Source organism: Triturus cristatus, chromosome 3_2 (genome assembly GCF_964204655.1).
Source record: "Triturus cristatus chromosome 3_2, aTriCri1.1, whole genome shotgun sequence".
In the NCBI taxonomy this organism is placed as follows: Eukaryota; Metazoa; Chordata; class Amphibia; order Caudata; family Salamandridae; genus Triturus; species Triturus cristatus.
In genome coordinates, this window is record NC_140584.1 from 515,214,491 (window position 1) to 515,241,673 (window position 27,183).

Consider the following 27,183-nt stretch of genomic DNA (forward strand, 5'->3'; position numbering starts at 1 on the left):
GTTTAGCTCCAAACACGTTACAAACATATGTTTGATATCTGTCTTATACATATCACACCTTGGGCACTTCATCCTATCTGTAATTATATTGTTAACCGTCCACTTGACTATCCTTTCAGGTGTATAATAGAAAAGACAGATCGCCGATGTTGATGCAATCTCAGATTAGTAGAAATGCACCACCTCTTTTATAGTGCCCAATGCTTGTATTAAAGTACTAGCCCCTAAAGGAATCTCCAATATTTTACTCCATTGATTAGCCAATCTTCCACAATCATCTGCTCTGTTGCTGCTCAGCCATTTATAAACCTTACTAATCATAGATCCTTTACTTCATCATATATGAAATCCCAAACCTCAGAACCAGTTATATTAGTCAACTTCAGATGCTTTATAAAGTCTCGGATCTGATAATATTTTAACAGCATATGATTTGGCAATTTGTATATGAGTTGTAGTCTCTCGAAAGCAATAATACCATTATAATCGAAAAGGTCACCCAAGCATCCTACTCCCAATCTGATCCAATTTTTCCCCACCGCATCGTGAAATATACTGGGTAAAGCAGGGTTACAATACAGAGGAAATTTATCATAATATGGAGATATATTGCCTTTATGCAAGATCGCCCGCCAGATATATATTCTGTCCCGAGCGGTCTTATATTTAACCCTTTTGAAATAATTAGGGTCCATTATTCTATACAGAAACATTTTACTTTCTTCCCCCAACATAAATGTATGAAAAAATGTAGGGACATATCAGCAACATCGGCGATAATTATCGCTAAGCGCTAGGATAATTAACGCCGGCGAGCGTGGATTTTTATCGCTGAGATAGCGTGCTATTAGCAACGCTTATCTCAAAAGCGATAAAAATCCTAGCGCTAACTGCCTAACGTGAGATTATTGGGGGAAACCCAGCGATAATCTCAAAAAATGTGGCGTTAGCTTGTTTATAGGGACTCACAAACTTAGCCATGATATCCACCTTCCGTAGGATATCATCGCTAAGTCAGTCCCGAAGCAGGCGTAAGTAAAGTAGCGATAACAGGGGTTATCGCTACTTTTCCTGCGTGGGGCTTGAGGTTAAGAGAAATGTCGCCTAGCGACATTTCTCCTGTCATGTCAGGTCAGGAACGCCCACTTTGCATCTCATTAGAGATGCAAAGCTGGACGTTAAGAATAGGTGTGCTAATGCAAGGTTTCACGTGTTAGCGTGACCTTGCTAATTAGGCGATAAAATTATCGCCACTTTTTGGCCGAAAACGGCCACAAAAGCGGCGATAATTTCCTATCGCCGCCTTGTAAATATGCACCAGAGTACTCGCAGGATTAATCAGACTATGAAAGCGACCAAAAAAAGCTGACCAGAAATACATCTTAAAATCAGGTAGCTCCAAGCCTCCTTGACCAAATGGTAGTTTTAATCTTTCTATCAGTCGCCTAGATTTCATGTATCCCCATGTAAAGCTACTAATTGCTTCTTCTAATCGTTTGAAAAAGGGGTTGGAATAGAGCGAAAAAGATATAAAAACTTGGGCAGGATTTTCATCTTAATAATATTAATACAACCTATAATACCTATCGGTAGTTTGGGCCAATTTTTAAATGATTTAATTGTATCCTTCAGCAGCTCCTCATAATTCAGAATGATGATTTTCTCTATTTGTGCAGATTTCCGCACCCTCAGATAAGTGACGACTGGACATTCCCCCTGTATAACAGCTAACGGTTTATGATTAATTAATATTTGGGTCTTATTAATATTTAATTTATACCCTGATATCTGACCAAACCCAGCAGCAGCCGCTGGTATTTCCCCTAATGCTCACCCTGGGTCTGTAGAGAATAATGCCAGGTCATCCGGGAACAAGAATGGGTGTGGCTCTAATCAGTAAGGCTGAGCCCTTTAGTATAAAAAACAAATTGATTGCCAATACTGATCAACAGTTTGAATAATAAAGAAAACGAGGGAGAACTTCAAACACACCACGTCAGTATTAATTAATAGCATTTATTAGAAGAACATCTTTTTTGTTCATTTGAATTTTTATCCATGAATGATTTGAACGCACATAAAATAGAAAACACCACGATGAATTTTTACACAAATCACGTACTAAAGAATTGACGACAATGACTAGCTGCCAATTTGGCAAATCTCACCATTAACATACAAACTGAATCATTCATACACCACTCCTCATTCATCAAAACACACACACTCATATATCCAATCCTTGGTTACCTATATCAACAGTTTGAATGGACCAAGGACCTCACCAAACACGGAAAAGGGTTAACCAACTTAATTTGATGTGCATAAATCCTACTATTGGTAATTCGTTCTAAAGTTTAACACATAATTCTTTTTACAATGCACAAAAAACAACAACTTGGACCAGTGTTTGGTATAAAAAAAGAAGAAAAAGGTCTAAATTTGTTTGTGGAAAGGAGTTCTCTTCAGGACCAAGACCCTGTGGGATAGAAAAAGGAGAAAGAAGATTTTACTTTATAATTACTGACAGACCCAAGAGCGCAGCACTATTAGACAAACCGCCTTTAAGGCAATATCCCCGCAAGAGTTCTTACCAAGTGACGGCTCACCAATGAGTACAATTTCGGAATTCTCTAATTGAGACCACTAGAAACAATGAATAAAAATAACAATAATAAGGATAGAAGTGAAAGAATCTGTCAAGACTTTACTCAATAATAGTCATGAGATGGAAACCAAAATCCAAAAAACGATTTACTATGTAGATGGCCAAAACTTCTGTGATGTTAAGTGAGGCTACTGCCTCAGTTGACCTGTCTCCTCTCATTCAATTTAAGCCATTTTTTGGGGAAAACAAGCCTGGAGCTGCAATACAAGGGAAAAGTGTCTAAAATAGACAAATGGAAACCAACTTTGTAGTTGACATGAATATAAAATAGGGCGACCACATACCTGCCGTATGCTTTGAATGTAATACAAAAATTCGGTAAATGACCCAACGGTCTGTAAAGATCCTTCAGGATACCAACAAATCTACAACCCAACAAACGGAAGGCTGGTTACTTTCAGCTCAAAAGTTGAAATGAAAAGTGAAATCAACAAATAACAAAGCGGCCGGGCAGATTTAATTCAGCGTGAAACGCTTCTTACCTAATCCGTGGCAGAGACAATGTTCTTTGAACGTTTCGACCGGCAATGTGCAGTTCAATTGCATCTAAGCCGGCACTTCCGTATAACGTCAATATGGAATTGTGGGAAGGCTCGGGATGATGGGAAATGTAGTTTGTCGCCCGGACGGAATGTAAATTGCAATGTTGTGCCACAGCGTTCGCCAAGCTCAATAGCGAATGCAATGTTTGAGTGAAATATTTGTTTATTTGTAGAAGACTGTCTCATAAAATAGCGTTGGCTTGTAAATCGTTGTCGGACAACGCTCCCGCGAATGAACCACTAGGGTTCCTGGGAAATGTAGTTCACTGCTGTATTGGAATGTAGAGGACTTGTCGCCCAGTATATTAAATGACTCCATAAGTGAAAACATGATAAAATGGGATGTGTTGGAGAAAAAATATATTCCAAACTTACAACCCTCAAAGTTTATATATTTCCGATAATTCATTTAAACCTGTAATTGCAGTGTCAAATTTCACAATCAACATTGCTTCTCGTTGTGATAGTTTTAACTCCAGATCAACTCCTCGGGGATCACGTTCAACTTTTGAAATAACTGTTCAACAAAGGTATTTTTCCGTGTGTGTCTTTTTGTTCCAATGGTTAACAAGCGGGGCAGTCTCAACATTCTTCCTGATCGAGACTTATGTTGCGTTATTCTGTGTCAGACCTCTTGATTTGTTTTGCCGATGTACAACATCGGACATGGGCAAACAATTCCATAAATTACATATTTCGTCTTACAATTGGAAAAAGTATCATGCTTCCAATAGATACCTTTATGGGAGAACAATGCTCCTTCAATCGTTTGATCACAACACAGGCATGTGCCGCACTTATGATGTCCTGTTATAGGTGTTAGACCCATCATTTGTCTTAATGTTGGTTCAAAGTTTTTTTTGGATGCTGCCATAACTATGTGATTAGACATGCTTCTTTCTTTCTTGAAAGCAAATAGGGGGGAGCTCGCAAAAGCTGGATCCAAGTTCTCTACTAAATACCAATTCTGATTGATCACTTTTTTTAGTTGATTAGAATTCAGGCAAAAGGTAGTAACAAATACTTGGCGTTCTGTAGAAGATTTTTCTTTTTTGTTCAACAATGTTTCTCTGGGAGTCCACCAGGCTCTCTTCATGGCTGTTCTCACCAATTTTTTGGGATAACCTCGATCTTGTAATTTTTCAACAAGGTTGTTGGCATGAGAACTATAATCATCCTTGTAAAAACAATTCCGCCGAATCCTTAAAAACTGTCCATAAGGCAAGTTCTCTTTTAGGCTTCTAGGATGATTACTCGAAAATAACAGAGCCTTATTCCTGTCTGAAGGTTTTTTATATAGTGTTGTCACTAGACGCCCTTCAGCCGGATGCACTTCAACATCCAGAAAAGGTATCTTTTGGGATGAAAAATTAATGCTGAACTTGATGTCTTAAGATCTTTGATTGAGCCAATCAAAAACTGCATTAATTGTTCAACATTTCCTGACCATGCCATACAAATATCATCAATAAACCGCAGCCAAGTTGTTATGAATTGCTTAAATGGGTTATTGTTGTAAATAAATTTCTCCTCATACATTGACATATACAGAACCCCCAGTTCTGGAGCAAAGGGACAACCCATTGCCACACCTTTTGTCTGATAAAAAAAACTCACTTGCAAATGTGAAAACTTTTTTTTAGGGCAAAACTTGCCAGTTCAATGATAAATTCTTTGGGTACTGTGGTCTTTCCCTCGTGGGGAGTTCCCTCACCCTCTAAACCCCTCCTTCGGGCAAGTACTATTCACACAAGTAAGTTGCTGGTTTGGCGTTCTTTTATTTCTAAGGGTTCATATGCTGACATCACATAGGTAGATAACTCCGCAGGGTCTCCTTGACGCTAGAGTCCCTCTGGCTGGTTCTGTCACTCGGGCCTCTTCTGGTTCCCCAATATCTTCACACAGATGCTCGTGGGATTAGGCACGTAACGGGAGGGATAAAGGAAAGAAAAAGAAACCAGGCTTTAGACTACAGCATAGTCTGGATACTGCTTTAAAGAAAAGGGGGGGAGGGAGAAGGTAGTGCCGCCCGTCACCAGGGCCCTGTCGTCCGTGTTTGGGTGCCTAAGGTGAAGGGATAGTAGGTGACTGTCCGTGGGTGCCCCTCATGCGTCCCCACAGCCCACTAAAGAATCCCGAATACCCGCTCGGCACTTGCCTGCTGCCACGACCCTCCCCCGGGGCCGTGGTGATGGGAGACCCAGTCTCCTTACTTCCTGGGAGAACAGCGGTCTCAGGGGCAGTGCTCCTCGAGCTGTCGTCGTCCTTCTTCTCCTTCCCGCCGTTCGCTCTCCACTTTTCAACGCTCCGTCCCGGGTTTCCACTCTCCTCGCGGTTCGCTCTCCACTCTTCTTCCTGGTTGCCGTTCGCTCTCCACTCTTCTTCCTGGTCGCCGTTCGCTCTCCACTCGTCTTCCGCCTCGAGTCTCGATTCCTCCACCTCTCGACTTCTCGTCCACTCCGGCCGGCCACTTATAGCGGAAACACCCGCACCTTCCGGAGAGGCAACTAGTCCGCTGCCTGTACTTCCGGGATCGTTGACGGCGGCCATGTTGGGTCGGTCGCCGCCGTTGTTGTGATGGTTAGGGGGTCGCTCTCCATCACACTGCCTTTCCCCCGGGAATGGACGTTCGGGCCATTCGAGCATCGGAACCCTGGAAAGATAGTCCACATTCGTTTGGAGTTTACCCGGCATGTGAATCGTTTCGAAGGTGAAAGGCTGCAAAGAAAGAAACCACCGTAAGATCTTGGGATTGGAGTCTTTGTGGAGAGAGAGACAGGTGAGAGGAGCATGGTCAGTTAGTAACAGAAAGGGGCGTCCTAGGAGGTAATACTGTAGGGCTTCCATCGCCCATTTAAGAGCAAGGCATTCTTTCTCGATTGTGGCTTCTCTTTTAATATAAACTGTGAAATAGCCCAACGACCTCCCTTATCCGATGTTGTCTTACCAACTGTAGCCCTAAACCGTTTGTTCTTTAGTATTGCAACTCCACGTATAGAAGCACTTTGAGTAGAACATACTATAACCTCAAACCCTAACTGTTTTAGCAATCCCCGGTCTTTATACGATAGATGTGTCTCTGTTAGCATAACCACACTAGGATTATGCATTTTTAGCTCTTCTGCCACAAGTCGTCTCTTTATCCTACTATTTAACCCTGCAACATTCCATGCTAGGCATTTAACCCCCTCCATATAAAATAAAATACCTATTCCTTTTAGTAGCCACCTTACTTATCTGAATACTTTTATCATTGCTTTTTACCCAATCGTTGACCTTTTCTTCTTTAAGCCCCCAACTCTTCCCTCCCATCCCTCCCTCTCCCCTAATCTCTACTAGAGATTGGCCCTCCCACCTCCCCCAGCATCTAGAAGGAGGAATCATCCCCTTTCTCGAAGCTGCCATTAACTTTGGCAGCCCACTAGGAGTCCAGGTCACAGAGGTTCCAGAGGCTTCTGGTCTCCATGTTATTCAACATGAGAAAAAGCAAGTCATGAAACAGAGGAAAGCATAAATGAAATATTTTTGTCATATACCACAATAAATCCCTTCCTTACAGAGACCAAAATAAAGAAAAAGCATTAATGTAGTAACTTCTGCTGTTTACCACTAATAAATTCTACTCTCGCATAAATAAGAGAGCAAGAATTTACTTTAGAGAGATATACCTTTCCCCCTTTTAGCCTGTCCCCTCTTTCTACCATCCACATACCACCTTTTTTGCCTCAGTTTCTGAAAGAAACATATAAGATTGACCCCCACAAATTACTTTTAGTCGAGCCGGCTCTTGCAGATATGCCTGCACTCCAGCAGCTTTCATTGGGTCGATCAATTGCCTAAGCTGCCATCTTCTGTCCATTGTTACCATACAGTAATCAGAACGAAAGAAAATTGAGTTACCATCAACAGACATAGGCGACCTTGGGCCAGCTTTTAAATAAACAGCCTGCCTCAATAAAAAATTGCCAAAATAAATCAAGAAAGGTCTAGGATACCGGCTGTCTTTTGGACCATTGTCACCCTATGAGCCCTTTGGATCTGGCAATCCCAATCACTAAGGTCCGGACACAGTTTCTGCAGTGTTTGCACTATAAATGTTCTGGGGTCTGTGCCCTCTTGTCCTTCTGGAATGTCAAACATCTTCAAATTCTGTCTCCGCTGCCTGTTCTCCAGATCTTCTAGCTTAAATTGCATCGTAGCCAAGATGTGATCGTGCTTCTCAGTTATGCTAGCCGTTTTCGTAGCTGTTTCTTCCGTGTCTGCCACTCGCTGTTGGAGTTCAGCAATCTCACCGGCCTGTGATCCTACTTTAGTAGTAACTTCTTTTAGAGACTGCTGAATGCCCTGGGTGTCTAATCGAACATGGGAGAAGAGCTTCTCTAGTCACTTCTCTTTGGTCTTTAAGATTCTGGAGAATCAGCGAGAGCATCTTAGTTTCAATTCCTTGCTCCTCTTTACTTTTCAGATCGCCAGATAGTTGCTGCATGCTCGTTTCTCCCAGCGACATCATCAAAGCTGACCCAGGGCCAGATCCTAGGTCACCGGTGCCTTCAGCCACCAGCCCCATTCTTCCGCTAGCTTCATCAATCATGTCAGTCTCTGATAGTCTTGATACCGTATTTTTGACCCCACCTTTTGCTTGTACCCATCGCCATATTGAGTTATGCGCTGTAGCTTCCTTTTTCCGTTGTTTTGCCATCTTGTCTTCTATTGCCTGATCTAGACCCCCAAAAGCTTTTTTCAGCTCCTTCACCACTTTCAATTTTTGATTCTGGCTTTGATGTTTCTTTTTAACAATTACTGTCCCTGGAGTTTTCTTTTGTTGGCCGACTATGACTTCATGCTGCATCACAAAGGGGGTCTGGGTCTGGCTCTGTTCTTGTGCTTGGTCAGTGTTGATAACAGAAGCCGAAGACACGATACTCAAATCACCCAATATCAGTTCATTAGGCACAGTTGCAGTTACAGGAGTTCTAGGGCTTTTAGGGGTCCCAATATTACCAAGATTGCCAAGGCTACTAATCGTCTCAGGATTACTCTGACCAGACTTAGATATTCTAGGCTCCGTTGCTGTCTCATCCTCTCCGCGGTTGACAAACTTGAGTGCCCCCGGTGTTCTCGGGGGATCCCGAACAGTCGCTGATTCAGCAGGGCTGATGAAAGGACTCCCCTGCTCAGCCCTCACTTCAATCGAGCCCTTAGCCAAATCTGGGACCCTCTCATTATCTGAGACTTCCTTGGGCTGAGGTTGAGACTGAGGCTGAGGAAGTGTCTGAGGCGATCCCTGCAAGTTATTTGAAACAGTGTGCCCTGAAAAAATAGAAATCACACTACTGTGTTGCACCCCGATTGCCTGATTCACCATATCTGCTAATATTTTGCCACTGTTAAGAGTATCAGCTTCCGCCACAATATCAGAAGAAAACAAATCCCTTGACTTCTTTGATTGCAAGAATTGCACAACAGGTTTTCCCACCTTCCCCAGTTCAAAAGCTGAGCTGGGAGAGTCCGCCCTCTGTATTTCCACACCTTCGGTATCCATGTTACTACCCCGAGTCGCTGTTGTACTCACCAGTGCTCTATTAGTAGCGCAAGTACTCCTGACCATCGCTTTCGGTGGGGCCATAGCCCATTGAAGTAAATACAATTTAACCGCCGAGTGACCGTGGCGACCAGCTCGCCGGCTCTCTTGAGCTCGTCGTTGGGCAGCCAAACACTCCGCTACCCTAGTGTACGGCAAGCACCGAAAGTCAGTCCTTACTGTCGCCTGCATTCAATTGTATTCAGCTGCACTCAGCTGCACTCAGCTGCACTCAGCTCCCCAGCGCCACCTCCAACTGCACAGGTCGCCAGAGCCAGAGCACCATCAAGCACCAACAGCAAGCAGCGCTACCAAGCAAAAATGTATCTATCAGCAATTCCTGCCCAGTAATTCACATCCACTTCGGGCTTGCCACTAGCCCGTCTGCCGTTTGCCGTTTTTACCGGTGATTTTGCCAAGTTCAGCATTTCTCAGGGAGCGTTTCTCCTCCCTGAGGAAAGAAAAGCACAGAGCGCCAAGATTACGATGTTGTTTTCACAGTTTTCATTAGCACAGCGTGAGCCTCCACCAGTAATCCACATCCACTTCGGGCTTGCCACTAGCCCATCTGCCGTTTGCCGTTTTTACCGGTGATTTTGCCAAGTTCAGCGTTTCTCAGGGAGCGTTTCTCCTCCCTGAGGAAAGAAAAGCACAGAGCGCCAAGATTACGATGTTGTTTTCATCAGTTTTCATTAGCACAGCGTGAGCCTCCACCAGTAATCCACATCCACTTCGGGCTTGCCACTAGCCCGTCTGCCGTTTGCCGTTTTTACCGGTGATTTTTGCCAAGCTCAGCGTTTCTCAGGGAGCGTTTCTCCTCCCTGAGGAAACAAAAGCACAGAGCGCCAAGATTATGAGGTTGTTTTCATCAGTTTTCATTAGCACAGCGTGAGCCTCCACCTGTTGCACAGACCGCCAGAACACCAGCAAGTACCAACGAGCATGTATCCGTTCAGCAATTCCGTCACACTATCCCACTTCCATTTCAGGTTTTCGTGTTTGCCGTATTGCCGTTTTTCTGTTTTATTTAAAAAAAAAGATTTGCCGATCTTCTCACCGAGTTTGGCGTTTCTGGATTCTGTAATATTTTTCTTATTATCTTTAGTGACCACACCGTCATCCGCTCCACTCAAACGTATGCACAGACATCACCCAAAGATTACACTGACACATTAGTTATGGGTGAAGAACTGCTGCAGGTTTATTTCATACAACATAAGTATGACGATAGAGTGGGTTATCTTACGGGCGATCCAGGGCAGGCAGCCCCTCGCTGCTCCGCCCGCCTTGCGAGCCAGCACGCACGGTTGGTCGATGCCCGGCAGTGCGGCACATTCTTTTCGGATCCTCCTTTGGATCACGTGATCTGTCTAATACTCCCGCCCCTTTTAACGGGGGCGGAGCGTGTTATGGCACACCCCCGGTTGGTCAGGCCCCCCAACCGCCCGAAGGACTAACGGGGCGCCGTCGCGGTCTTCTCAGAACCTCCTTCGGCTCACAGACCTTGGCTCGGGCATCCTTACTGTGCCGGACAGGGGTACCCTTACTGTACCGACTGTCGCAGAGGTACCCTTACTGTACCCTTCTGCCTCCAGATCGCCCTGTAACTCCGCCTGCAACGCAAGAAAAAACATTATAACATTCCAGCTGCGCGCTTCCTACGCCGTGCAGGGTAAGCGGAGAGGGTGGGATCTCGCGCGGCCAGGAGCACACAGGAAGCAGAGGGCGAACTGCAGGGGCGGGAGGCATAAATAGGGCCTGGCCCCGCCCGGCCCAGTGGCCCGCCTCCCCCAGCACTGCCCTTTGGGGCCTCCCCTCCCCACAGGCGCGGCCTCAGGGAGCGATGGACCAAGGGGGGGGGGGGGGGAGGCTCCGACGGGCGGCCACTAGAGGGCTGCCCTGCTGATGTCCCCCTGCGTGGGACGCGGGCAGTGGCAATCCTGCTGCTCGTGCTTTCATGCTTTTCATGCTTTTCCACTGCCATATCTTTCATCAGCAAATCTTGAGCCTCCTAAGCGCCTCCATGACTCTACTCTCCTAGACGGCGTCAATCCGCCATCTTGCTCCTCCTGTCTCACAAATCCAATCTGCTCAACAAGTCCAATCGAAATGTAAATAATAAGTTTCATTTTAGAGTAGGTTAAATATGATCCCCAAAAACGTTTTTTAAATGTCTTAAGCATATTCTTTAACCTCTCACATTGTTAATCACTTCCTCATACTACTGTCTTCCTCACGGGTATGAACATTTAGATATTGTATACTACAAAATGAGTTGCTATTTCATTAGTGCTACACTTCTACATTATATGCCATTCGATCGACCAACAAATCAATGAATCCAGCGTTTATTTTAGACTAATATGAAATTAATCTAAAAATAATAAAGTTAAAAGCAAGAACTTTCAATTTCATATTTATTAAACAATGCATTTAATATGCAGCGTAGCGATAGTGTCTGTGACGATCTGCACAATATTTCCATTTGTTCATGACTATGCAACAAGTGATGAACTCCCACATGGTCCAATTTTCAATTTGAATACCTTGGAGATTTTTATCATTCCTAATATTGTAGCCAAGGTTTATATTTCCAGATGTTTCACCAGTTTTGCAGTCTGTAGCTGAAATTGATGTATTCAGATTTTATATTTATCAAATGTTAACTTTAAACTGTAGCTGTAGCCATTAGTGCCCAGATTTGCTAATATTTGATGCAGTCCAGCAAGACAACTCGCTGCGCTGTGTCAAATGGAGACATCAGGAATGAGCCATATTTACTAAGATATGGCGTATGCGTGCTCTCTCTCTGCCCTGGCAGCCTATGTGCAGCCTAGTGCCAACGCAGGTACTCTTGCGCCATGGTGCAAGAGTGCCTACATTACAGGCGGGATTATTTTTGTGCAGGAAAAGACACATTTCTGCACAAAAACAATCCTCAGAGGTATTTTCCTCTGTCTATGTGTGCCGCAGAATGAATCGCACATAGAGGAAATAACGAGGAGAAATACATATATTTCTCCTCATTAGGCCTTTGTGGGGACGGCATACATTTAGACGCATTCCCAGGTTTACTATTCTTAGTAAATCCGGAAATGCGCTGAGTTCATGGTTGGATGCGTGGGAAAGCCCAAACTCCACCCTTTGAATGCCTTACCAATGAATAGTAATGAAAGGCATTCACTTAAGCTGCCTTGTGTTACTCTTGATTTACTATGCCAGGCAGAACTACACTAGGTGGCTTAGTGTGCCTTAGTAAATCTGAGTTAAGGGCTTGCAGTGCCTTCCGTCGCCTTGTGTGACGCAAGGACTACGCAAGCCATTAGTAAACTTGGGCCTAGGTTTGTGAAAATCTAGCATTTATCAAACTTAGGGCCTGATTTAGATTTCAGCAGACAGGTTTCTCTATCACAATGTTAACGGATATCCCATCTGCCGAAATACAAATCCCATAGGTTATTATATGATTTATATTTCAAGGGACGGGATAGTCATTATTTTAGTGCTGGAGTAACCCACCCACTGAAATGCAAGTCAGGCCCTCAGTTACCTCAGGCTACTGTAAATTAAAAGGATGTGCATGAGTCAAAGAGAGAGGAACTTATTCACAATTGGAGATTTGCACTCAGTTCCATCGGGTCAGCAGAGAGATGTATTCTTCTGCCTTGGTGTACTAAAGCCAACCATATTTAGAGCTCTCAGCCAGCCAGGCAGTGATCTTTGTGACTTTTAAGCAGCCACAGCCCAGACGTCTGCTTTGAATGCAATGAAACTTTGATGTGCAGACACCATGTTCAATGCGCCTGCACAGCAAAGTTTCTTTTTTGAAAAACAAACTCCCAAAGTCAGAGTTTATTGTTGAAAAACAAAAAAATAAAGGATGCGATGCCCTGAGAGTTTTTTTTCCCAGGGCGTGGTGGTCTTTCTCCTGTTTGGGATCAGCTCGAGGTTTTCACTGGTAGTCCCAAACAAGACACTATGATGTCGGAATGGCCGCCCTCAATAAAGCAAACAGTCTTGCGTCCATTGTCTGATAGTCCAATGTCAAGCAGGCTGTTGGTCAAAAGTTTCCGTTGATTGAAACATGATGGTTCCATAATAGAGTGGGGGAACTATTAGTTTGGCCACCAAACTCTAAATAAGTAATAAATCTGCTCTCGCAGGTTTACTAACTCGCACAGTGCAGTTTCACAACTGCTTGAAATTCCCAAAACATTTGCAGGTTCTCATAATATTGCTAGGTTACGCCTGGAAACCCACAACAGTCTCATTTTCTCTTCCATAATCCTGAAAACGCTTTGAAAGTACTATTTTTCATGCAAAAACATACATATGTTTATTTTTTCAGGACACAAGAGCAAATGAAACTGCATTTGCTAACATTTTAAATTTTTCAACATCCTGACCAATTTGGGGGTGCCACTTTTCCTTTTCCACCATGGAAAATACTTTACCATTGATCTTGCCAGGAGTAAATCTCTGACCATTTACAGGGGAGGTATGCCTTGAAAAGGAGTTTGTGAATGCTCAAAATCATTTAAGTATCTTAGGGGCAGATTTATGTTTCCTGGCGCATCCCTGCAAATCAGCAAGGATGCGCCAGGAATGATGCGTCACGCAAGTTTACCCTTGCGCCACACATGATGCGCCGCATTTACAATGCGGCGCATCATGGCGCAGGAATAAACAGATGCGTGACGCATCCGATGGCGTAAGGTTGGCGCAGTGCTTCAGTTGCGTCGCAAGCGCGACGCAACTCCAGCACTGTTCCAACCTACCCTATCCCTAACATGGTGCGTCAAGCCTTACGCCTGCTTCAAGCAGGCGCAGGGTTTTGGCGCATCAGCGTTGGGAAAGTGACTCAGTCAAATCTTATAGATTTGACTGAGTCACTTTTCAGGGGCGTTCCTGCGACGGAACGCCCCCCCCTCTGTCGACACGCCCACGTGAAACCTGACGCAGGTTTTACGTGGCGCAGGGCTTTACATCGTGACGCATCTCCATAGATGCGTCACGATGTAAATATGGCGCAGCGTGGTGCAGGGTTTACACCGCCGCTGCGTCACAAAAGTGACGCAACGGCGGCGTAAAAGTGGCACATCTTCAATATAGATCTGCCCCAATGTGTTTACTAACTTTCAGGGCATTTCCTGCTTTGAGTGCTCACTCCCTTAGCACAGTAAGAAATTTGCTCACATGAAAAAACCTCTGTGTAAGTACATCTTTTAGGAGTACAAAAACTTTGGTGAATTTCAAATGTAATTTTGCATTATTGAACGAAAGTATTCGTAGATGTAATTTAAATGTACACACACCAGAAATAGCTTTGTGACCTGGACCTGAATTGTTTAACAATTTCTAAGGTAAGAATAACAAGCAATTTACATACTCTTATGATCCTGTCTTGCAAAGAACCTCATCTGGAGTTGATTAAATCAAGAATGCATGTTATTCTATGATTTTGAAAATTATCTAGTGTAAATATTTTTAACATAAGATCTTACTTCAGAAGAACCTGAGAAAGTTCCATCTCACTTCAGTATCCATGGTTCAAACACCTAACATGGTAAGATGTTATGTCTCGTAGTCCAAGCGCTATTTTGTCAACCCCTCCACCGGCCATTTTTATGCTTTTAGCAGCAATCCCTGACCTCTACATTTGGTACATTTTGAACTGAGACAGACAAAAACATTAGAATCAAGTGACTGGATCACTTTTACATAATCTTATTCTTAGAATTTCATGTATTTTCTTCTTAAGGATGCAGCTGTACTGAACAGAATAGTAAAAGCCGATTTTCCTGAAATATCATCTGCCAAGCAACATTTTCAACACTTTGATGTGAGCGAAGAAATTATGAACCCTCTACCTATTCCTTACAAATATATGCTGGGGTATCGTCCAAGCAGCAAAAGTGAGTATTAATTCTAGTGTTACTTTGAATACAAATGTACGTTTTGTAAATCTATATCTATATCCATATCTACATCTCTCTCTGTATCTCTGCCTCTCTCTCTGTCTCTCTCTCTGTATCTCTTCCTCTCTCTCTGTCTCTCTCTCTCTCTATATATATATATATATATGTATATATATACATACATATATATATATATATATATATATATATACACACACACACACATATATATATATAGATCACTGAAATAGCAAAGGTTACTGGGACGTTATAGTTAGGCCTAGTTTTATTCATACAAAACCAGTGAAATGTAGCAGTTATAGTTACCTGAGCTAACTATAACTTACACCCCACATAATGCCTTGCTTATGACCTCACATATTGCATCATTCATGACATGGTCCATGACATGATTGATGACATGACTGATGACATCACTGATGACATAATCCACAGAATCACTCACACTCACAACCCCATAGAATGTCTCATACACCCACTCCCACTCCCACACAATCCTTCACATAACCATGCACAGACCCATACAAGCACTCACACACCCACTCACTAATCCATAGAGCCACTCACACTGAGCCTAACTGTAACAACCCTATACCCTTTGTTTTTGTTGTGACATTTTTAAGGTTTTTTAAAATCAATTTCCTAACTATAACATTCCTGTAACCTTTGTTTTTTTCAGTTAATTTCTATGTTTTTTAAATTCTATTTTCTACCTATAATGTTTTTTACGGAATTCCAATTTTATTTTTTTTAATTTCTTTACTCTAACCTGTTACCTTTGAGAGTGAGTGTCTGAGTGGGTTATAGGTCAGTAAGTGGGTGTATGGGTCTGTGAGTGGGTGTGTGATTGGTTGTATGGGTCTGTGAGTGGATGTGTGAGTAGCTGTATGGGTCTGTGACTGGGTCTGTGAGTGACACAATGGGTCTGTGAGTGACTGCATGGGTCTGTGAGTGGGTGTTTGAATGCCTATGTGTGTCTGTGAGTGGGCATGTGAGTGGCTTTGTGGGTCTGTGAGTGAATATGTGTGTGCCTGTTTGTGTCTGTGAGTAGGTGTGTGAGTGGTGCTATGGGTCTGCTAGTGGGTGTGTGAGTGCCTGTGAGTAGGAGAGTGAGTGCCTGTGTGGGTCTGTGAGTGGGTGTGTGAGTGGTGCTATGGGTCTGTTAGTGGGTGTGTGAGTGCTTATGTGGGTCTGTGACTAGGTTTGTGAGTGGAGCTATGGGTCTGTGAGTGGGTGTGTGAGTGGCTGTGTGTGTCTCTAAGAGTGGGTGTGTGAGTGGTTCTAAAGGTCTGTTAGTGGGTGTGTGAGTGCCTGTGTGGGTCTGTGAGTACATGTGTGAGGGCCTGTGTAGGTCTGTGTGTGGGTGTGTGAGTGGTGCTATGGGTATGTTAGTGGATGTGTGAGTGCCTGTGTGGGTCTGTGAGTGGGTGTGTGCATCTGTGAGTGGGTGTGTGAGTGCTTGTCTGGGTCTGTGACTGAATTTGTGAGTGGAGCTATGGGTGTGTGTGTTTTTGAGTGGGTGTGTGAGTGATACTATGAATTTTGGGTATGTGCATACTTAGGGTATTTAAATGGGTGAACCATGGACTCTGCTGTCACCAGGAGACGACAAGAAAGAAACTACTCGTCACAGTCACTACAGATCAGATTGCACTCCATTAGATCAATGATGCATTCACCCCCATTAAGGACTTCAGATAGTGTTTCAACTTGGTATACAAGAAGAAACACATTTGATTTGCCTTTGTCAGACCCAAGAAGTTATGAATGTGTGTGCTTTACTGAAGTGGAACTTCAACTGTAGCACCTGGTATGTTTATTTTTGTAAGTGCTTCCTGTTGATGTTTAATTTTTGTGACATGCGCACCTGGGCCAGACTGGAACCTCATTTTATTCCTACTTTTGCAGAAAACGTCTCATTCCATGGGTTTTCAGGAATCTGAGTTTAGTGACCAACAGATACGTTTCGACAAGCGATGTCTTTTTTAATGTTGGCTTTGCATGCGTAGTCTGATTCACAGGTATTTATTTCTCTGTGCTTGCTCCCATTGGTTGATGAACCCCAGTAATCACCAAAGAGCTGTTGTAGTCCCAACCATTGCCAGCGCGTATTACGATGTCTGTTAGTAGAAGTTCAGGCTCTCTGGGTACAAGTCCCATAATGTACCATCCTTCCTTTCAGGCGTGCTGGCTCAGATTACACATTTCTCAATAGTAGCAGCCCATAATAAACTGTCCTGTTTCCCTCATTCATCCGCAAAGTCCATTAAAAGAATGCTTACCTGTAAGTGTTCATTTAGTAATTTTCACTTTCCATTGTAGTAATGACAACTCAGTGTCCCTGGTGTGCATTTCTTTTCCGGTAAGCGATGGTTCTAGCAGGATTAATGAATTTCAAACACTAGAGTGACTGAACACTTTTCAGAACGGGTGCTGTACTACGTGGAAGTGGCTGTATGTCAACAATTTATTTCACAACAGCACACAAGAAACCAAAAGCACTCCACAGGTTTTCCGAAATTCGAGTTTATTGACCAACAAAAGAGTTTTAACAAGCAATGTCTTTTTCAATGTTGGCTTTCGCATGGGTAATCTAATTCCCGGGTATTTATGTCACTGTGCATGCTCTCATTTGTTGATGAACGACAGTAATAAACAAGGGACTGTTGTAGACACAACCATTGCGAGCTTGTTTTACAATGTCAGTTAGTAGAAGTTCTGGCCCTCTAGGTACAAGTCCCATAATACACCATCCTTCCTTTCAGGCACGCTTGTTTAGATTACACATTTCTCAACAGGAGTGGCCCCATAATAAACCGTCCCGTTTCCTTCGTTCTGCCGCAATGTCCATTCAGGGAATGTATACGTATAAGCGATCTTATAGTAATTCTCACTTTCCATTGTAGTAATGGCGACTCAGTGTCCACGGTGTGCCTCTCTTTTCCAGCAAGCAACATTTGTTCTATCATTTATCAGGTCTTATCCTAAAAGTGTTTTTTATGTTTTTCCTGTATGATTGTGCTTGGCGTTGTTTCTTTATTAACAAGGCACATTTAAACAAGAAATTAAATGTTACTCCTCATACTAGTGATTATCAGGTACAGTTTTCTCTTTGCAGTGGCTATGTTCCCATGACCCATGGACACCAAGGGGCATATCAACAAGGGCTTTATCTCTGCTTTTTTGGCTTTAAAAGCCAAAAAAGCAGAGATAAAACTAGCACCCTATCAACAACAGGGTGCTAACATGCAAATCTGCATGTTAGCACCCATTTACTCTACGCTTCCCCTTGCATCTCTAATGAGATGCAAAGGGGGCGTTCCAGAGTAAAATAATAGGAGAAATGTCGCTAAGTGACATTTCTCCTATTATCAAGAATATCGCTAATCCTGTTAGAGACAAAAAAAGCAGCGCTAACCGTGGTTAACGCTGCTTTTTTACGTCTGGTATTTTTCTGACTTAGCCATGATATCCTATGGAAGGAGGATATCATGGCTAAGTTTGTCTGTCCCTATCAACAAGCTAACGTGAGATTATCGCTGGGTTTCCAGCGATAATCTCACGTTAGCCACTTAGCGTGAGGATTTTTATCGCTATTGAGATAAGCGTTGCTAATAGCACGCTATCTCAGCGATAAAAATCAACGCTAGCCGGCGATAATTATCCTAGCGCTAAGTGCGCTTAGCGATAATTATCGCCGGTTGTTGTTGATATGCCCCTAATTGAGCAAAATATCAGGTTAGTGGAAGTGATATCACATGCCCGTTTGCTACCCTATTGGCATCACAGTAAGTGATAAACATGACCATTGAACCTGATGACATCAAAAAATGATGTCATGTGACCTTTGTTTCTGATATCATCACAGGAAACATCAGTGAAATAACAACTAGAAGGTAAAGATGATTAATTTAAAAAAAGAGTTACTAAGTCAAACAAAAGTGTTGTTTAGTTGCCACCTGTAGATTAATTAGGGTGCTGTCATGATGTACCAGGGACACACTCAAAATCTACCGAGTACAGACAGAATATGACAAAGAGCAATGATATATCTAAGTGCACCACCCAATGCCAGATTTGAGCCAGAAATTCCCCAGCAGCGGCATTCTGAAGCCCCCGATTTAGCAGCTACAGCAGGAGCAGGGTTCGTTATGGGCCTCTTCTGTCTGCAACTCAGCAGACAAAAGCTCATAATTCAAATGATAAAGGAGTAGAGCATCGATAGAAGAGCAAGCAGGAGCTGTTGCGACCACTCACCTGAAGAGCAGGGCCGGACTGGCCGTAGCAGGCACCGGGCAATTCCCCGGTGCGCCGCACGGGTGGGGGCCGGTTTTGCAGCATAGCTGCAAAATCGGCCCTGTAACAAAATCGTCCGAAAACCGGCTCTGGCTAAGAGCTCGGTGGCACCACCAACCCCCCAAGGGAGGGGGGAGTGGGGCCGTCAAGCAATTTGCCAGGGCCGGTTTTGGCTCCCAGTCCGGCCCTGCTGAAGAGCAGGCCGTCTGCAGGGGCGATGAACAGCCCCCTAACAGCCTAGAACACCTCTTGGCACTGCTAGAAGAGAACAGGGGTCCCGGCAGGTGTCCCAAAAGGGAAAAGGAATTGGATGAGAGAAAAGAAACAACACACAGCTGCGTCTGCCACCTGGTCCAGCCGGGTTTCCGAATCTTTGGAGAGCAGGGCAGGTCCCGTCTGTTCTGTAAACCTTTAGTTATAATGGATGGAGGAAAGATCGTATTACAAAGGCACTCTCTTAATGTCACCATGATTGTATAAAAATTACAAGCACCGAAGCCAATCACCTTGAATAGGGAAGAATCACACATGTATTTATGCAGGTGACTGAAATCTGCCAGTAATCAGGAAAACTGGTTCACTTTCAAACATGCACGTCCAAGATTCACAACTGTAATGTCCCAAAATAGTCATGCTATGTGCACAATAAAAGAACAGAGACTTTGTGGTATATTGTATTTATATTTATGCATCTCCCCTGTTGCTTTGGCCTTGGCTGCTCAGCCAGTGTGAATGTGCAGCGTGGAATGTTGGAGTGGTGACGAATGGAAGGTTTGGATGCCTGTGCCGTGAGGTGTGTCTGTTGGAGTATGGGCTGAGCAGCAGGCAAGCTGCTCCTGGTGGGGCTGCGCTGCATGGGTTAACCAACCTGCAACGAAGACTAAATAAATCATCTTAAACTACACTCCGGCTACCTGAACCTCATCATTACACATTTGTCTCACATTAGAATGCGAACTGTTACAGAGATTCACATAGTGCAAACTAAATCGTGTTGTTCATGTACTTTCTCACCTATGACATACAGACTGTCTGTGTGAACCATGCACAAACACAAATAGTCAGGGGAAGAATAAAGAGAAAGTCTGATATCTTCCCTCGATCCCAGTTCAAGATCACAGGACAAATTACACCAAGGATCTCTCAGTCATTCAAGAAAACACAACATGCTCTCCGAGCATCCATCAAGCGGCACTTAGCTGTGGCTGGAGGCTTCAAGAATTCGATGTCTTGCCAACGAAGATGACTTGTTGGAGCCAGCTCGTAGGAACTTGTGGGAGCCAATTAGCAATGAAGATGACGACGCATGGAATCCGGAAGAAAAAGCCAAGTGGGGGACTGGCTTCTATTAGGCCAATCAGGAGATCATTGTTGGGTGCCTTGCTATACACATGACCCAGGAACTTGCACGGGAAACATGCACAAAGCCAGTGACAGCTGCATGTGACCTGGGAACTTTGCCACAACATGGAGTTGTCATATAACCATAACAACAATGCCGGCGCGCATGAAATGTAATGCATAGGCACGCAAACGAGCATTAGTTACTACAATGCTTCGTAAAAAATGAACATTGGCTAATACAAACATTATATTGTCTCAGTCTTGAGCATTTAAACAAGCTTTGGCCATTGCAATACAGAACTAGTGTACCAAGGGGGCATACACTGCAAAATGACTCACGCCATTGCAATACAGAACTAGTGTATCAAGGGGCCGTACACTGCAATATAACTGACGCATGATGACAAATTAAGCAGGGTATGGAATGTACATGGGAACTCCTGACAGGAGCAAGGAGGGACAAAAGATGGACAAAGAGAAAAGAGAAAGAAGGAAGGAATACTGAAAGATGGAAAGATGGATGGGTGAGTGGTGGGTGAATAAATGAGTGGATGACTCCTTGTGGCCCACTGCACTAGTAACCCCTCCCACCCCTAAGGACCATGCACGCAACCATGGCATCATATTGGACTCCTCGCACTCTATGAACCGTCAAATCAACACAGTATCCTCATCCTGTTTCCTCACGCTCCGCATAATCCAAAAGACTTTCAGATGGCTCCCAACAGAATCCAAAAAGATGGTCACCCACGCACTCATCACTAGTTGACTGTACTATGGCAACACACTCTACGCCGGCGTCACCCAGAAACAGCTCATGAAATTACAGAATGTCCAAAACGCCACAGCCCGACTAGTCCTAGACATCCCCAGCTGCAGTTAGATGACACAACACCTTCGAAAACTCCTCTGGCTCCCTATCAACAAGAGAATCACCTTCAAGCTCCTCAAACATGCCTAAAAAGCTCTCCACGTCACAAGAACAGAATATCTGAGCCACCGCCTTGTCTTCCACACACCTTTCAGACAACTCCGCTCCTCTCAACTCGCCCTGGCCTCCAACCCACAGAATCCAAAACCAAAACAGAGAGGAGTACTTCAGATACAAAGGGAACTGGGTAAAGTAGCACCAATAACCAAAGAGTGTTCCCTATGTGATTCTTCCTCAATTATCAACACAAATAATAGCTCATACTCATTCAGACATTTAAATCATACAACCAATAAGCCTTTTTCTTAGAAAAAATATAGCTCCTTCTTTATTTTACAAAACAGATTATGCAAATCGTCGTTAAAACACTTTATGAATACATTTTGATATCCCATTTATTTAAAAACACCATAGTTCTTATTTATAATTAATTTCTCCTCCAAGGGACAATCCTTAGTTTTTATCCAAGTGTAGAAGTTAGTTCAAAAACTTTGGAGTACACATCTAACACATTAAAATAAACATCAAATAGATCAATATAAATAACTAATGTGTGAGATGTGTACTCCAAAGTTGAACTACTGTGTTTTTAAATGAATGGGATATTAAAATGTATTCATGAAGTGTTTTTATCAACGATTTGTATAATCTGTTTTGTAAAATAAAGGAGGAGATATAATTTAAACAAGACTTATTGCTTGTATGCTTTAAATGTATGAATGAGTATGAGCTATTATTATTTGTGTTAATAATTGAGGAAGAATCACAAAGGGAACACTCTTTGGTTATTGCTCCTACCCACAGATCCACAAGACCAGAACCGAAAGAAGATCCTTCTCCTACCTCGCCCCCAAGACCTGGATCTCTCTGCCTCTCCACCTCAGGCAATCCGAGTCGTTGACACATTTCAGGAATGACCTCAAGACCTGGCTCTTCAACTGAACCTCCTCACCCAGACGGATCAGCAGACTCCCCCCAGCGCCTGGAGACCCTCACGGGTGAGTAGCCGACCTTTACAAACCCCTGATTGATTGATTGATTGATTGATTGAATGAGTGGATGAATTAGTGGCTAGATGGATGAGTGGGTGAAAAGTGAATGAAGGATAGATAGATGGACAGGTGAAAGTATGGCAGAGTACAGGGATTGCTGGATGGATGGGTGGGTGTACTGAGGGGTGCATGGACGGATGAAAAGGATGGCAGAGTAAAGGAATGGGTGGATGAGTGAATGCATAAAAAGGATAGATATATGGAGTGGTGAAAGGATGGCAGTGTAAAGGATGGATGGACAGGTGTAAGGATGGCAGCGTAAAAAGTTGAATAGGTGGATGAACAGGTGAAAAGATGGCTTAGTAAAGGTATGAATGAGTAAGTGAAAGGATGATTGAATAGATGGCAGAGTGGATGGATGAGTGAATCAATGACAGAGTGGGTGAATTGATGGCAGAGTGAATGGATGAGGGATGTAGGATGGATGGATGAATGGATTGATGGATGGAAGGATGGGCGAGTGGTGGATTATAGTCTTCTATGCTTATCAGTCACTAGATGATCAAATTAAATTGTTTCCAAGCACTTTGACTCACAATTTTGATTAAAGTCTATTAGTACCATATATGTTCATTTTAACTTTTGTTTCTTTAACTACACTTCAGATTTAACTACACTTCTGATATTATCTCTAACAAAGAACTGCTATTTTGTTCAATTTTTTTAACCAACCAACTGAAACAACTACTTTGGGCCTGACTACACAACAAGGTGCTATTAATAACACCTGGTAAGTAATGATAATCTGGGGTTCGTTATTTATCGGGTGTGATAAATAGCACCTATTACGAGTAATTGGGGAATAACATATGGATTTTGGTGTTTACAAACCAAATCAGCATGGCACAGTAAATACTGTACACCTGTCCACTGATACATTTCGGCATGTTTGACCTGCTGAAATTTAAAGAATCTTGAGATATTTAACGCATCCAATAATTATCAGATGCATTAAATACCTTTTGACTAGTAATTCCGCCCAGTGCGTAAACAGCAATTTACGCACGGATTGGAATAGAACAAGCAACTTATATTCAGACCCGTAGTCATATTTCTACAATTTTGTAGTGCAAATCTACAACATTGATCTACCTGATTATCTAGCACCATGTTGTAATTTGTATTGACTAGGCTTTTCTAAATGCTGAGCCATTCAGCTATTCTACTCCTGTCCTTTCTGTTTACCAAACTACTCTTTATTTGCCAATTCAGGCATATTATCAAAGTTTTTTCCATTTTTGTTTAAACATTTCTTTAGAACAGTAAGAATCAGGTGAAGTTTAAAAAAAAGCCTAATTGTCCCGGCTATCTTTCTCGTTTCAATGCACATCTGTTCTCTTTTTACCTGCTGCGCTTGTACCCCCTGACCCATTGTATTATCATAGTTGAAAAAACCCTACTCGCTAATTTGTGTATCATTAGCTGCAATTCCAGTAGAAAATAGAGACTAAAATTCAGCAAGTTCCAGAATGCATAACAATCACAACATAAAATATATGCAGCAAAATGAAGTCATCGAGAGTAAAGCATTAAACCTTAACCCAATATACGTATGTCGTTTTAAACCTCTTATTTTATCTAAGTGCCTAATTTGTCACTGATTGTAATGCTTGTATTTTTCAGGATATCTGTCCATTGGCATATCATCAGTAAAAAGGAACTCGCATAATTATTTAATAGACACAATTAAATCTATTTTCACTGCATCAAACGCCGGAGAACTGGAAGAGTTGCTGTTAGTCGTGTACCTAGCAAATACAGATCCTTCAGATAATAAAGAGATGGCGAAGCAGATTGGGGAGATATTCCGTCCGCAGGTTGATGCGGGAAACCTTATCGTTATTTGCAGCTCTATGGAAAACTATCCCACTCTAGAGGGTCTCAAAAGAAACTTTGACGATCCAGAAGAAAAGGTAAAATTCAGATCAAAGCAGAACGTGGACTATGCCTTCCTGGTCAATTTCTGTGCACCCCTGTCTGAGTACTACTTAATGCTTGAAGATGACGTAGTGTGTGCTGCAAATTTTCTGACAGGAATCAAAAAATCCTTCCAAAACATAGACTCGTCATGGACTACAATATCCTACTCAAACCTCGGATATCTTGGGAAATTGTTTCATGCTGAAGATCTTCCAAAACTGGCACGGTTTCTGCTGATGTTCTATGATGAAATGCCGGGAGACTGGCTTTTGGAGCAGTTCTACAAATCTAAAACTCAAGAGCAAATGATAAATGTGACGCCCACTCTCTTCCAGCACGTCGGCACTTTGTCTTCTTTCCAAAGCCTTAAAATCAAACCAAAGCAGCCAGAGGTTCAAGAGGTTTCTGCAAACAAGGATGCCCTACCACCCGCCTCCTGTTTCACCACCCTAGAAGTGCACGAGCAGTACGAACCGGGGCACATATGCCGCAGCAGTGGTCAGTTCTTCTGGGGAAAGAATGTGCAGGCAGGAAGCACTTTCACTGTTATTTTCAACAGCCCGGTCAACATAAGTAAGATCAGCATAGCTACTGGATCTCCCGAACATCCTGACGATATCCTACATTTAGGACATGTGCAGTTTGGAAGGATGAAAACCACGGAGAGCAATGAATGCCAAATGTATAACAATCTGGGTCCGTTTAATAAAGGGCAATTTGAACTCACCAATATGGATCAAGTGACTGGACATCGCGTTGAATGTATCAAAATACTGGTAACCGCTCATCAGAGGGAGTGGCTCATTATTAGATATGTGAAGTTCTAAGTGTATAGGAATGGCGGTCGCTACAGAAGAGTGAATAATATTGCTTATTATGAAGACTTCCATGGGTCCTGCTTGCGGAATAGGCATGGCGAGAGTGCGCTATGGACTGGAGAGAAAAAACACTAACTTAATCAACTAAGATACAGCTTGTTTGGGACATTTCTAAGCTATATGTCTACAATGTCACTCCGAATCAAACCAAATATTCCATAACTAAGATTCTGAAACTCAGCCTCAAAATAGGTTTACAGAGAAGAGCCTGTACAAAGCTTCAAACATATTCAATTGACCAAATGTTCATTTCTTTTACCTCGGTAGCTGGCATGCAGCTGAAGAGCAATCTTATAACACACAGTTCTTTTGTACGGATCAGCACAACTAATAGCCCTCCATTTCTCGAGATGTTCCACGGACACATTAATTCCTGATTGAATCTAAAGCTGCGACCAATGAGAACGGCCAAAAGGCCGCACCACGTCTTCCTTATATACAAGCCATCACGGTGTTTACTTCTGTGGCCCACGCAACATTTTCCGCTAACTGAAAATGCCACTAGTAATTGATCACTACCGGGTTTGATTTGAGCCGGCCATCATTGTTGGCATTTAAAATATATTCCACTTGTGTGTATTGGTATGTTTGGGATGTTTTGAAACAGTCATCTAAATTGCGTTGCCCTTCCAGATATTAAAATGCAACCAGATGGAAAGAGATACAGGCATAAATTACTGTTTGACTCCTACTATAACAGAGGCTGTAAAAGAACACAATGAAGAATATACTGTGATTAAGTTTTTAGCTGCAAACCTTGGGATCTACAGATCTTCAAGGTATCTCAGCAGCGATATTACAGACAATCAAAGAAAATTTGAAAACTCAATAGCTTTAAACTATCTTTATACAATGCATAAATTAACAAACATGTTTGCATAACGTTGTAATATGTCTGAATGTATTCGAGGCATTATGAATTTGTAGCGAAAACGCGTCATGTGGTCAGACAGAAAGAATTTGTATAAATCCATTGAGGGATTGAATGTCTGAGATTGTGTACTTTAAACTGATAATTAAAATCCATTAAAGAATGTCTGAGTGTCTGTTTAGGCGCACTTTCTATGTGTTTGTCTGATGGAGCGGGTTACCAGCTTGGGTTACTCACACATACCTGGGCCCATAACATTCATACAAATACGCTAGTAAAAACCCGCTGACATCAGTTTTGTGTTTTACCTGTAATTTGATATTCACTTTTACCAAATCTTACCAACTCGATCTCCTTGTCAATAATTTTCCTTCGCTCAATGAATCAGGTTGCTGAGTTAGTTTAAAGTAGAAATGACATTACATTTACCTTTGAAATAACCACAAACTCAGAAAGTTTTAAAATCTTTATCTAATCAATAATTTTGTGAGTCAAATCAAACACAGTCCAACGCCTTCTTTCTTCAAGAAGAATTTAAAGTCAAACAAAGCAAAGTCACAAATCAATGATCAATTAAGTTGGTACCTATATATATATATATGTATATATATATCAAGTTTCACAAGTGTCCACACTTCAGGACGCACTCACCATCGGCAACTTCATTTAAGGCAGCAGCGCATACCACAATCCATGGGTAAATCATCAGCCTTACGCGTTTCAGACATCTCCTTTGTCCTTGATCACAGGCAGCGAGCAGCAGTTAAATGAAAGGCAAAAAGACGGCTGCTTAAATAACATCAATACCTTTATTGGCCCCAGGTGCAGCCTCATTAAATATCCACAGTGTCTTATGGGAGCAGTAGTCTTTGTTCAAAGCCTCGATTCATATTAGAACTCAAACTGCCAATCGAAATAATGTTCACAATTCAGCCATCAATGGGCTCCTCACGGAGTGTGTAGTGCGATGCCAAATACATCAATGCCCTGGCAATGGTCCGACAATGGCTCGAAATTCACAGAGCCTCCGGGCCGCTTTTTCTGCGGTGGTGCAGTCCCCACGGCTGGACTGCCGTGTTTTATACCAAGTTTCACAAGTGTCCACACTTCAGGACGCACTCACCATCGGCAACTTCATTTAAGGCAGCAGCGCATACCACA

General features: G+C 42.8%; 1 protein-coding gene across 1 annotated transcript in view; it reads left to right on the plus strand.

Annotated features, from left to right (window-relative positions):
- The window catches only part of LOC146857637 (alpha-1,3-mannosyl-glycoprotein 4-beta-N-acetylglucosaminyltransferase C-like), a 186,581-nt gene extending 160,402 nt beyond the window's left edge, over nucleotides 1–26,179 (plus strand). Inside the window, exons 3-4 of the mRNA XM_085648202.1 lie at nucleotides 14,553–14,706; nucleotides 23,977–26,179. Coding sequence (XP_085504328.1) covers nucleotides 14,553–14,706; nucleotides 23,977–25,100 — 1,278 coding nt within the window. The 3' untranslated portion in view covers nucleotides 25,101–26,179. The remainder of the gene's footprint in view (nucleotides 1–14,552; nucleotides 14,707–23,976) is intronic.
- Nucleotides 26,180–27,183: the final 1,004 nt, after the last annotated feature.